The sequence below is a fragment of the Rhinolophus sinicus genome, chromosome 12 (genome assembly GCF_057876585.1).
Source record: "Rhinolophus sinicus isolate RSI-liver-muscle chromosome 12, RSI-T2T, whole genome shotgun sequence".
In the NCBI taxonomy this organism is placed as follows: Eukaryota; Metazoa; Chordata; class Mammalia; order Chiroptera; family Rhinolophidae; genus Rhinolophus; species Rhinolophus sinicus.
In genome coordinates, this window is record NC_142512.1 from 34,972,978 (window position 1) to 34,987,364 (window position 14,387).

Sequence of the window (14,387 nt, forward strand, 5' to 3'; positions counted from 1 at the left end):
GCAACAGTGCAATTAGATTTTGTCTGTTCCTGCTTTATAGCCAAATACATTGAGTGCAGTAAAGAACCTGGACAGAGCAAACTTTTGGAGATCTTTGTGGTTAACATCCTAATGTATAGCTTAGAGCTGCAGGGAAAGAAACATCTTTTTTTAAAAAAATTATTTAAATCTAATGGAGTGAATAGCAAATTGTCAGTCAACAAGGTTAATCTAAACACAAGGCTTCAAGAAAGTGGCAATGGTATTGAAGTGGCTACTCTTCCTCAATGAATTCATAATTTATAATTGTAATTAATCACAAAATTAATAAATTGTATATAACTGTAGAAATGGGAAGGTAATAATAGCATCTCTTCACATTTTCAAAAGAAGTTTACAGGATTTCTGACTTTTAAACATACATAACACCTACCTGTACATCAGGGCTTTACCCTTTTCATTCCCCAACACAAAATAGCCACTTCTGGGAGAAAAATCCATGGTATGAACAAGAGAAATGTTCTTCTTTTTAATGACTGGGAAATTTGAAAATACCGTACAGGAAGGAAGGTGAACCTGTAGGAAACAACAAAAAGCTTTAAAGTGCAACAACTGGAAACTCACCTTTCTTAAGTTTTAGTCTTCAATCTATCTTTCTGCTGGAACAAACTTCATGATGGTAGCACACATGAAGTAAAGTTCCATTAATGTAGCAAAATATTTGCAATGTGCTATTAACTGAGAAGGAAGGGAGGGAAGAGAAGAAAATATTTTCTTGATGCTTCTAATGCAGCATCTAGCATAGTGCCTGGGAGATTCAAATGTTTGCTGAATTAATACATGAATGAATAAACTGAAGTGAAAAGTAATGGCAACACCCATTAATGCTCTAACTTAATGACCATAGCAGAGAATACTAAAATTTGGTCCCAAGGAACAGATACTTTAAACAAGATGAGGAGCATAATTTTATACAATGGAAGCGTAGGTGAAGTCACACCAAGTATTCCAAAATCATGTAATTTCCTTTTTTACATTTTTATTTTTCGACAATGTGATACATTCTTTGCCTTTGCAATCCTTCCTCACGGAGGACAGAATCATGAAAACCTGTTTCATCATGTGAAACTGTGTTCTGACTTAGAGCCAAAAGCTCAGGTCAAGGCCAGTCCCACGCGTGAGGAGGGACACAGTCGTCTTCTCCAAGAGTCTCCTTCTAGGAAAAATGAGCCCACGTCCAAGACAGGCGACACAAGTCCTCACCCAGTTCATGGATAAATAAGACCCAAGCATCGAAGCAGTTGCCTTAAGCAGACTAGGATTTTAACAACTCTCACTTTCCAGTGTTCTCTAGCTCTTCCTAGAAATACAGCACCTTTGAGCTTAAATACAGTCATCATTCAGCTATTTATCTTGGTAGTCTGTCATCCCTCACAGTTTTACATGAGACTCTCAACCATTCAATCAAGGTGATTTTCATAGACAAGTACTGGGTGAAACCCATTAATACATACATCTATTAAACAGGTTTCACAGTCAGTGAGTCACTTATTAGACTCTACTCCCTCTGATATATACCAATTACCATTATTATGTCAAGAAAGTAAAATTTATAGTGAAGCTCCAAGCCATTTTCAGTTATTCTCAACTTCCCCAGAAGGCAGGTTCTGCCAGCATCAGACGGCATCGATGCAAAGGCATTAGTGTGAATGAGAAGTGGTCTTACCCACTAAAGCTAAGAAGTTGGCAGTACCCAATTTGATCTTTTCAACTTCTTAAATACCACTCTATACAGGTTCCTTGAAAAATTTAAGTATATAAATATTTTTAAAAGTACTTAAAGCAGACTAGTATTTTAGGAGAGAAGCCACAATACGGACATTGCAAAAGGTATTTACAATTACTTTGGGAAGGCAGAAAGCATGAAGTTTTTATAATGGCTTGGTTTCTTAATTGTGTTTTGCTTAGATTATTGTAAGTTTGAAACTTCCAAGCATGCACCAAATTTGAACAGGTGATCCAAGGAATCATAGGAGCAGACCATCAGGAAATAAACATTAGCTGCCAGCGCCAAAAACAGAACACCTTACTTTTGTTGCTACCCTATATGTAACCTAATACTGTGCTCTAACATCTCTTTATGGCCCTTGTATTAAAAGATATAATTGAACAATTAATTAAGAAAAAGCCTGACAAGAACCTACCTTCTTTACCTCAGAAAGTTCCCTTTATCTCCAACAGCATCTCTGTCATTACATTTAAGGGCCCAGATATCAAAGCTCAGTCATCCTTAATTTAATGGATAGGAAGTTCCACAACTTTCTACTTCATTCAAGATTATAGATGTAATAACAATTTAACTTCTGGGTCTCTTACTGGTGCAATGGTTTAGATTGATATTCACTGCATTGTGCTGGGATAACAGAACTGTTTGGATCATTATAAGAGATTGCATTTAATGAAACTAACACTGTTTCACTGAGGCATTCTGAAGCTGCTATGCCTGGCTTCTTTCCATTAGATATTATGGTTGACTACCATTTAAAATATGGGATTTGGCTGTTACTAATGAGTTCCTTGTGTGATTTTGCCACAATAAAAAACCATAAATGCTGCCATGATCACTGAAGCAAACTAGGCAGAACTAACTACTAGGCGTCTTCCAGAATAAATTACGTCAACATGAGACAGATCCCATAGTTTTATCAAACAGTTTACTACCATTAAAATGATAAAAGGTTAATATGTATTAGCACACCACTCCCATTAGAGGAGTGGAAATTTTAAAGCTGACTTGAATTGGAATCTTCTCGTTTATCAAATGATTCATTCAACATAGAGGCAATAAAACAACGCTATACTTTTCAAACTCCAGTTCCAGCAGAATGCTTTCTCCCCTCAAAACAAACAAACAAACAAAACCTTATGCAGAATGTCAATATAGACCAGTTAACAGAGCAGAGCTGCTCTATGTGGTACAGGTGGCAGCTTAGCCTCCTCCTTGACCTACTTGCCATCTGAAGTCCTGCACACATCCTAGGGCTCTGAGGAATGCGATTGGGAAACCATTAACATGCTAGAAAGAATATGGAATCTAGAAGCACAGTTCTGCCTGTACAAGCTGTTCACTTTGGGTAAGTTAATCAATCCCCTGAGGACTGCTATTTGGCTGAAAAATTTTTGTGGACGTCTTTGTAAATCTTTGTAAACTGTACACTATTACACAAAGCTGATGAAGCATGCGAGAGTCTTGGCTGAGTGAGAAAGATAAAAATGATAGTCTCTGGAAAGTGCTTACAATCTGGTAGCATGCACATAACAATAGCATGATGCAATACTGCTTTTCAAATTTCTATGCCATCTGTATACCTGGTGCCTAGAGCAAATAACCATTAGATGAATGAAGAAACTGGTTCTGCCTGAGGGAACGAAACTTCACAGAGGTACAGTGACATTTAAGCTGGGCTCTGAGGTTGGGCACAAAAGAGGCTGCTATCCTTAGAAAGGCCTATTGGCAAGGGTGGCCCTTAGATGATGTCTAGGAACTTGACTGGCAAATAGTTCCTATACTGATTTGAAACTTTCCCTAAATGGCCAAGGATGGCTCACTGTGCCTAAATCCTTTGTACAATGTGGTCTGTGCTAAACACCCGCTTACTTCTGGGAGCCTAGAATTTTGGTACATGTTAGGCAGAGGGTACCTACATGGTCAACTCCAATAAAAACACTGGCACTGAGTCTCTCATGAGCTTCCTGGTAGAAAACACTTAACACATGTTATCACATCTCATTCTGGATGAATTAAACGTGTCCTGTGACTCTACCAAAAGACTCTAAGAAGCCTGCATCTGGTTTCCCTCAGACTTCGCACCACACTGATTTTGCTTTGTACCCTCGCCCTGTAGTACGCTTAGCCATGAATACAACCATGGACTGAGTCCTGTGAGTCCTAGGAGATCACCAAACTCGGGAGAGTTCCTGGGGACTCCTGGCACAGAGGTATATTCACAAGTACTATCTAGCTATTTAAATTGCAGTCTTTTTACACAATTTATTTTCAAGTTCAATGTATTTTCAAAATCTAAGAATTGCCTCCACTCTATTAAGACAACAGGCCTTAAAACGGTAGATGGGGGAAGAAAAAAACGGCAGAGGAAAGAAGCGTTCACCTTAAACATATTTCTTAATATATGTGCTGAAGGAAAGAAACCTCTGAATATGAAGAACCACTTAAGAAACGTTAGAAATGGATAGCACAGCTTTCCCAAAAGAAATGACATAATATAAATTTGGTGGCTACCGTGCATCATTTCTGCGACCACACCCAAAAGCTACAATACTAGTAATTTCTACATCAAAAGAAGCTACTCTTTTTAAAATAATCCAACACTCTCCTTTTCTGTTATTTTTCCATGTCTTCAACTTAAATTTTAAAATTATAAGTGATAAAAGGGAAAGAGAAAGAAATATTACCAATCTGACTGCTTCTTTCATTTTTTCTGAAGCAACTGCCAAGATTTCTGTAGTGGAATTAAAGGTCAGAGAAGTAACACCTGTAACCAAGTTCATGATAGCTTTTATTGGCTTTGGGTTTGTTTCTTGGAGACAAGAATCTTGATTGTATATGTTTACCACTCCACAATTAGAACTGCAAAGAGAAAAGGGAATACACAGATTAAAAGGGCTTTCCCAACCGAAGTGAATACAGATTTAAGCCCACCAACTGATATTTGCAGGAATCATACATCATGCGTACATACAAAGGGACCAGCAGCGGCTGGAGAGTTCATCCCACGGCAAAAGCTAGACACATTCTATTAGTTCTACTGCATCTTGCTGAACTCTTTGTTAATGCTGAGAATTTTTCAATTGTGAGTCTAGATAGAAAATCCAAACAACACAGAATCTCCATTATTCATTCTTTTAATAAGCATTTACTGAATGTCAACTCTACTTAACAGTTTAAGTGCCTGGGACATAAAGGTTTATGGCCAAGTTAGCATTCTAATGTGTGAATGAGAGCTGTCCTTCCCCTATTTAGATGTCCTCCTTTCTTTTTTTATTCTAATTATACTTGTGAAAACTTCCAAAACAGTGCTGAACAACAGCGGTAAAAGCAGGCATCTTAGTTTTGCTCTACTGGGAACATCTACAGTTAAGAGTTATGAAGGTGATCATCTACTCCAAATTTACTGAAACATTTACCAGCAACGAATTATACCCAATACTCATAAAAAGTAAATCCTAATGACCTTATCATTAACAGAATCATCCAGACAAGAACTTTCAGTAAACGTTTTTGACCTCAATGTTCAGACCACCTGCTGTTATGGACATGATTTATAAGAAACAGGAATGAAGAACTTGTAATTCAGAGAAATGTAATTATAGCAAATGCAATATGAACCTGAAAGATACCAGCGTCCTCCTTTTCCTTCTCACTATGACAAGTCCACTCTTCTGGCTGCTCAGGTCGGGAGCCTGAGAATGTCACTGCTTCTTCTCCCAACCCAATTCTCTAAGCAGTTACGACATCCATTACGAACATCCATTACGAACATCGCTGGCCTATCTCCCCTGTTCCCATTCTCACTGCCCTAATGAGGGCCCTTATTACCTAATACCTGCCTGGATTATTGCAATGACTTCCAGGCTGGTCTCCTTGTATCTCTGTTGCCCCTCGAAAGGCTGCCATGAGAATTACCTGCTTCAAAACTGTGAAATTCATGTATGATGATTCTCCCTTTATTTAAAAACCCTTGGGAAGCCAGATGGCTCAGTTGGTTAGAGCGCGAGCTCTGAACAATGCTTGCCGGTTCGATTCCCACATGGTCCAGTGAGCTGCGCCTTCCACAATTGATTGAAAACAACAACTTGACTTGGAGCTGAGCTGCGCCCTCCACAACTACATTGAGGACAACGAGCTGCCGCTGAGCTGCCAGAGGGGCAGCCTGATGGCTCAGTTGGTTAGAGCGCGAGCTCTCAACAAGGTTGCCAGTTCAATTCCCGCATGGGATGGTGGGCTGTGCCCCCTGCAACTAAAGATTGAAAATGGCGACTGGACTTGGAGCTGAGCTGTGCCCTTTACAACTAGATTGAAGGATAACTACTTGGAGCTGATGGGCCCTGGAGAAACACACTGTCCCCCAATATTACCCAATAAAAAAAAAAAAATTTAAATTAAAATAAAAGTCCTAGAATTAAAAAACAAAACCCTTGATGGTTTCTCTTTCCACTCAATATAAGGTCCGTACTCTGTGACATAGCATAAAAGACCTCTACAAGGGGTCCCCTGCCTGCTGACCTTTAGTCTAATGCCCTAGGAGTCATCCCATCTGTACTCCATTCAGAAAACAAACCTGAATTCTCTTACCCTTTCCACTACCTGCAATGCCTTTCACTGAATCCTACCTGACCCTCAAACTGCCCAGCTCAAGTGCCAATATCTCCAAAAAAACTTTTCCAGATGTTCATTTATAACAGCCTTCACCATTCCTTATACTCTTAAAAACACCATCTCAACTGCAGCCCTTATGATGACTTGCCTGGTAAATAAATAGAGATAAATGCACAAATGTCCTCACCATGGGATCGTGAACTATACGATGGTGATGAGGCACTGTTCTTCTATCTCACAATCCCCAGCTCAATGCTCAATAAATGTTTTTTATGAATGAGAAAACCAGAGCAAAACACATCACTGAATAAAACAGGTTTTTCTTGCATTATAAACATACATGTCCTGAAAATTCTCTAGATGAAGTAAAAACCCATTTTAGATATTTAATGGGAGTACTAAACATTAAAGGACTATTAATCTCAGGCCCTAAATCATAATGAAGTTTACTTTCCTATAGCCCTGAAATATCCAGTATTCTTTTATAATAACATCCCAATATTTGGGGAGAAGACAGAACTGGGAACCAGACAATCTGAGTTCCAGATCCAACTCTACCAATTACCAGTTTAACGAGTAACAACCAATAAACAAAACTTAAATTACCTAACAGACCTCCGTTTCCTTATCAATAAAATGATTTCAGTTGTATCTTAGAGAACGCTTCAGAGCATCAATTCCTCAGAGCATCAATTCCCCGTCTATTAAATAAAGGGCTGTCCAGAACAATTTCCCAAGTATGTTCTAACACTGATGCCTGAATCAATGTGAAAACTTTCTAAAAATAAACAGCAATCCTTGGATTAAATAAAGCCATAAAAATGATAATGTAAATGAAAAGGGCTACTTACAACATTCTTAGCTCTTATTTCCCTATCAGAGAACTATAAATAGAAAAGCATCCACTTTGTCAGACACTGAATAAGAAGAGTTAACAGACACTAACAGATGAGTTTTAAAATCAAAGAAGGAGTTAATTCCCAGCAGTAGAGGACAAGACAAGAGTTTCACACCAGTTCTAGAATAGGGAAGGGGGAGGGAAGGAGGGAGCGGAAAGGAGAGAGCCCCAGCCACCCAGCCATCCAGCGAGCCAGCCAGGTGGGTTCAGGTTCTCCTTCGGCCTCTGGCTCTTTCACAACCAGCAACTATTCCCCACCTACCTGATAAAATCAGACAGTCCTTTAACAAGCCTTAAGGCCTTCCTTTACAAGTTTAACAATAAAAATCTAATAATGGTCTTTGACCAAGCACATCAGAATTCAATTACACTGAAAAGCAATTAAAATCAAATGAGTTTAAACTACTAATATTAAAGTTTTCCGTTTGGGCCCTTCAAAAGGGATTAATAAAAGTGATATTGATACAAAAAAAGAGGCAGAGATGAGAAAAAGACTAATCTCACAAATCCAAGTGAAGGTCATTTTTGTGCAGTTATTCTTGCACCAGAGAAGCAAAATCAGTTCAGCTTAAAATTAGCTACAATTGGTTTCCCTTCATTTGACAGGAAGCTTACTCCCAGAAGTTCTGCTAATTACAAATTGCTGCCAAGCGCACACTGCTCTGGCAAATGCAGGGTTCATCTGAGGCCTCCCTCCCTATAGGTTCGGCGTATAACTACAGTAACACAGGAAAGGGAGGGGCTTTATCCAGGGCACCCCAATACCAAGTTACCTGCCACTGTCCTACTGCCTATGGCAGATCGCGTGACACTGGCCTGGTCTACACACTCCACATCCTGATTCTATTTTCCTTTCCTCCTAGGTCCCAAAGGTATTAGCCAAACAATTTTCAAATGTGTTAGGGACATTTACAGGCAATTTCCCCAATTTCCATCTCGAAGGAGGGAGTAAGGTGGAGAGAATGGTGAGTGTGCTGTGCTTCTGGAAAGCAAGACCCACTTAGCCTCCCACCCAGGGAGGATCTGAAATCTCTTTACAGATCAATTATGTTTAGTCTAAGAAAGTCATAAAAATCCACTTCTGGAAGTTCTAAAATTACAGGTGCTGATTAATGGTTTAGCAGGTAAGATAGTTTAGAACAGGGGTGTCCAAACTTTTTTCAACGTTTTTCACCAAGGGCCATATGCAGTAAAATACACAAACAGCCGGGCCACTCACTCGAGGTGAAGTTCGTTATTGCCTCACTTGGTTTATTTAAGTAAACTAAATATATTTTTGGAATTTGCTGCGGGTCAATTAACAATGGATTGCGGACTGCAGTTGGCCCGCGGGCCGCAGTTTTGACAACCCTGGTTTAGAAGTACATGGTGGGGACAGAGCCAGGAGTGCAGTTTCCAGGCTCACAGGTAGAAAACGGCCATCAACTATGATTGCATGGCCATCAGCTGTGGCTAGTTGGCCCTCAGCCGTAACCAGTGAGCCATTGGCCACTAACATAACTGCTGTGGCTACGCTAGCAGAAAATGGGGGCTGGCAAGAAGATGGTGGCTGAGCTAGCAAGCGCGGATTGCAGTTAGCAAGGGAGTTGGTCGGTTAGCAGAGAAGTGGACAGCAGGTCGCACGTTGTGTGAATCCATCCTCCAGTGAGACTATAGTGATATGACTCCCCTACCTATGGCTCCGTGGGTGTTCCTTTTTGGCCTCACCACATCCTGCGTTCTTATGTGGGGAGCGGGAGCTGAGACCCCGCAGGCCGCCCCGCACAACAACATGTAAGTATCTAATGCCTCCCTCTCCCACTCTGCATCTTCAGAATCAAGCAGGGAATGAAGCTGTCTTTTCCTCAGTGTAATAACCATTTTTTCCAGTGATAACACAATAAAATGTTCTCGATAATATTTTCAAAATTTCTATAATACTAGCAATCCGTATTTCCAAGGAATGTTTTTGGTTGTACTGTACCAGCTAGCCAGATGAAGGCAAAAATGCTTTAAGTATCTTTAAGACTTAAACCCAACTTACCTTATTCTATTTCCTCATCGATGGCAAGTAGCTAAAATAGTAATAGGAAAACTTGATATGATCAAATGGATGTTTCAAATATAAGAAAAGATACAATGATGTAAAGCAGTTGAGTATTTTCTTTGCTAAAGAGCTGATAATCCACCATTAATATTATTAAACTTTGCATTAAGACGATAAAATGTAAAGGACCTGAGTTTACCGATTTCCTATTACTGAACAGTTTATAAACAGAAATACTTAAGCACCATCTAATATGTTCAATTCTCTCATATTTTCTCATTAGCACAGTGTGATGAAAAATTAAAAGAACCTCTCTTTACTTACCCACAAGCCACATACTGTCCATTCCTAGATGTGGCAATGCTCAATCCATATAAACTGCCTTCATCGACAAATCTGTTCAGACACTTTCTAGAGTTCACATCCCAAACATAAACTTCCCCATCCGCTGAAAGAAGGAGCCAAAAAAGGGTTTGGTTAATTTTGCTTAAAACTTGAAAGGCAAGTGAAATGACCAGTCTTAGTCCCTCTGTAATAGTACAAGGGACTACACATAAAAGCCTACTTACAATAAATATCCTAAGTCTAGAAAACTGGGCTGAAAATATTTCTTGCAACATTTCCATATACAGAAAATTACATCCTCAATTGGTCAGTAATAAACAATAGAGTAAATATCACAGTCTTGGCTTGAGTTGAGTTTTTAGAAAAAGCTTCTACATTTCACTCAGATAAATTATTGGAGTGAAATTTGAAAAAAAAAAAACCCCACCAGCACAGGTCTTCCAACATCTATCAATAGGTATTAGAGCACCTGATATGTAAAGCTAGGTGACATCAAACTGATAATGATGTTGACGATGGAGGAGGAGATGAAGAAGGAACTGATTTTAATTTAATTAAGAAGCTATGCATTAATTTATTACCAAGTCATTTAAATAAGAAAAGCTAAATGTGAATAAGCACCAATAGTTTTGAGAAGGAAGAATGTGTGTACGACAGAAAAGAATACTAAATCTGAAGAGAACACAAATATTTTCCTAATTAAAAATGGCCGTCTATTGCCAAAACCCGTCCTTTTCTTTTTTCTCCCTCCGATAGCACTCGATACTGATGACCACTCTCTTCTCCACACCCACTATACATTTATTTCTATAACGACCCTCTACCTATCTCAAAGGTGGGTCCTCACTCACCTATTTCAGCTCTGCCTTTTCTGTGGATATTGCTCTAAAGTGCACTCTTCTATACTCTTACCCTCCCAATGAAAATTCAGTTAAGTCTCACTGTTTTAACTATTTCCTTAATAAATAAAATTTCCAGACTGGCATATGGGTTTAGGTAAGGTAGTAGTAAAGTATATTTGGAAAATTTTAATAGGGTCAAACCTTTCTGTTTGTCTGTAGGGTAATGGTACAATAAAAGGAGTTTAGAGATTAGCCTACCTAGCCACAGACTGAAATAGGGAGAGAGGGGATCAAGGGCAAGAAGATCATCTAGAAAGCAAGTCCGTCAAATGGTCCTGAGTTGATGAGGACTTAGGCAAGAGGCAATGACGAACCCGCAAGGAAACAAGAAGAAAAAACTGGTAAAGTTGAAAAGATAAAAGCTAAGTTCTTTCCTCAGCTCTCCTATCTCAAAACAGTTTTTGCTAAAGAGCTGATAAGCCACCATTAATATTATTAAACATTGCACTGAGATGATAAAATGTAAAGGACCTGAGTGTACATAACGATATGATGCCAATCACATAAACTACTCCTTTCAGAAGAAGAAAAGGAGGCGAAAAGAGGATGGGAGCGAGCAACAAGCAAAACATAGGCAGGCAGCCTCTAACTTACCAAGGCCCAAGTTTTGATTATGCTATTCCTGCTTTTAGGACCTTTCTTATGGTAAATTTGACCTCCCCCGCAGTGACCAAATCTGTAAATATCTTACATCTACATCCAATTCATATACCAAATTTTAGTACCTCTGCTGACCTCTTCTCCACCTCTTCTCCCCCACTCTGACTCTCCCAGTATCCAAGGGCCATTTCATTAGGAACATTACTCTGAACCAATATTTATTCCTTGCCTCTCAGAAAACCCAGCATAACACAGGGAATACAGATGCTGCTGCTCTTATGTTAGTTGATTATGAAATATAAATGTAAGTAACTCAACTTTGTGAAACTTTGATTCTGGCTCAAAACCAAAACAAAAATTAAAGTTAATGCTCAAGTTAATCCTTTTTTTAAAAGTTTTTTTTTTTAAGTTTTTAAAACTTAAAATATATATATACATACATGCTGTATTATCAAATGCTCCTTGCTGGGGTAAAATAAAAACTTCGCTAAAAAGCCCTGCATAGATTGCATAGTGGTTCTCACCAGCAGAATCACTCTAATGTCTCCCGCTATCAAACAGCATGGGCTACACTGAGACTGAGAAGCCCCCAAAATCCTTTAGGAAGGGGAACAAGAGTCAAAGATGACACAGGACATATGGATAGACAGAAGAGCAGGAAAGCACGAGATACGAGACCATCAGGGATGACAAAGAGTTGGTCCACAGTACTACAGAAATGTCAGTGAGAATGAAATCTAAATTGTTTTCAGTCAATAATGAAAAAATTCCAAATATTATCCAAGTCAAAAGGGGCTAAAAGAAAAGGAGTGATGATTCTAAGTAACTTTCAAAAAGAAAGTCTTAGAATGAATCATCTTTTTAAATAAGCATTTTCTTTCCATCTTTTCCCCAGACACGTTAGCAGTGTATGAAATGCACCGCTATCAGCCCTTCACTATTATTAGTTCATCAATAAGGCCAATGGCAACCAAAAATGCATTCTAAACACAAAACTGATTCTCTTACTAAAACAAGACAGTCTAAAATCAAACAGTTTTTGGTTAAATTTGAAATGTAAACACATTCAAAGCTTCAAAGAAGCCTCAGATCATCCCATCATTAACTTACCGGAAGAGGCGAATACTTTCTTACTATCTGAAGAGAACGTGGACGCTGCAATCCTTCCATTGATTTTCATGCTACTAATCAATTCTCTAGTCTAAAAGAATCATAAATATTACTTATCAAATTGTTAGGAGGTGCACAGAAAAATCACACTGTATAGAAAACAATCTAGTTCTCTATTTTGTAGCACCTACTTGATTTTGTTTTTCCCTATACTCAGTTCTCCCCCAACTGCCCACAACTTCTCCCCAAGTCCTCCTGTGCTCCTCTACCTGAGATGTAGAGGTAAGGACACATGAGTTACGGTACACCGATACCTTATTCTACAAGAACAAGCAATAACTACTCATGTTTCACCTTCATTGACAGCAAATGAAAATATCCAGCAACACCATTTATAAGCAAGAAGGACCCATCCGGGGAGACTTCAAAGCTCCTCACTATCTTCTCTTTCAAACCTAAAAAAGGAAGATGAAACAATTAAATAAAGACTAATATGGTTTTTAATAAAGCTATCTTTCACTGACAATTCGGAGTTTTTGACCTTTTAAAGTACCTAAGTGCCTCAAATTAAATAAAACCTAGGCTCAAACATTGAATAAGTCTGCATTAATTAATAATGTAATATAATATAACACCAGGTCTTATATTAATTTTTGCTCCAAGAGATGCATTAGAGCTGATTGCCCAGCTAGGTCTTAATTTCAGGGAAACACGGTACTAAACATCCCATGATGAATGGGGGTCTAATCCTCAACACAAGGCATCAGTGTATTGAAGAGTTAATTAGCTTCTCAAGATGTTACTCATGTAATCAAGTCACATGAGCTAGGTATATAAACCAGAGTCAATATACTTATTTATAAAGGGACACGCCCCATTTCCGTGCCTAAAAGGCTCATACTGACTATGCAGAAGGCTCCTGATAACAGATTGCTTAGAGAGCCAAGTTACTCATGAAAAAGTTACCTACTAGAAAGGATACATAAAGAATGAGTGTTAACTGGCTCCCTCCGGGGAAGAGAAGTAGGTGGCCAGGGAGACGGAGCAGAAGAGACTTTTCACTACCCTCACATTTTTAAGCAATGGATTTTTGCACCATGTGAACAGACTGCCTAGTCAAAAAGAAATTGTGTTGTATGTTTTTTTTAATTTTAAGTTGCTAAGTTAAAATATTAATCAGAGAAAAGGAATTTAGAAAAATCTAGTGAAGAGCCCTTGATCCCCTACAGGAAAATACAAGCTGAGGCTCCTACAGACCATCTCTATCCTATTAACAGTCTTTGTCTAGATCAGGGGTGTCCAAACTTTTTTCAACGTTTTTCACCAAGGGCCATATGCAGTAAAATACACAAACAGCAGGGCCACTCACTCGAGGTGAAGTACGTATTGCCTCACCTGGTTTATTTAAGTAAACTAAATGTATTTTTGGAATTTGCTGCGGGCCAATAAAAAATGGATCGCAGGCCGCAGTTTGGACATCCCTGGTCTAGATGGTCCACTACTACAAACTGGGCCTCCCACGCTAGTCCTGCTCCCAGGGATGACACCCTAGGTCCCTTGATTGGAATCAATACACACAGTATTTCCAGTCACTGGGGTTGCTTCTGCTGATGACCAGTCTCCTTCATATCGACTCTATTCCTATTAAGTAATTTTCTTAAGAATTTCCAAATGCTGAAAAAACTTTAGCATTTAGCACATTATTGACTGCAATATATAGACAAAGCTCCAAAAAATTAGGAAAACAGTGTTCCAGGGAGACTAGTTCTGGCACAGTGTGAGGCAACAGCTGGAAACCCCTACAGACCTAATTGTAATGGCAGAATAAGAGGTAGTGTGAACGAGAGGCTAAAAACTGCTCAACTTGAAGCCCATGGCTGGGAACCACTGCCACCCTGGCAGGACAGACTGCACAAGTATCAACACAGCAACACTGAGCCAAGTTCCCTCAACCTGTGCGGGACCCGTGTGAACTCGGACCCAGGGTGGCAGCAACAGAGGCCAAATGCCAGATGACACATCACATAGGCCGCTGCTCTGTACCTGCAGGTGGCTGGAAGACCTTTTGCACTTGGCCTGAGTAATTCTGTTGTTTTGGGGCAATTTAGGAGAGGGGTTGTCTTCAAGAAA

The 14,387-nt window shown here is 39.2% G+C and overlaps 1 protein-coding gene across 1 annotated transcript in view; it reads right to left on the reverse strand.

Moving 5' to 3' along the window:
• Positions 1–14,387, reverse strand: part of UTP18 (UTP18 small subunit processome component) — a 31,515-nt gene that overhangs the window by 1,805 nt on the left and 15,323 nt on the right. The window contains exons 8-12 of the mRNA XM_019731015.3: positions 12,612–12,712; positions 12,258–12,348; positions 9,625–9,748; positions 4,453–4,627; positions 413–555 (exon numbers count right to left, since the gene is read on the reverse strand). Of these exons, the coding sequence (XP_019586574.3) occupies positions 413–555; positions 4,453–4,627; positions 9,625–9,748; positions 12,258–12,348; positions 12,612–12,712 (634 nt within the window). The remainder of the gene's footprint in view (positions 1–412; positions 556–4,452; positions 4,628–9,624; positions 9,749–12,257; positions 12,349–12,611; positions 12,713–14,387) is intronic.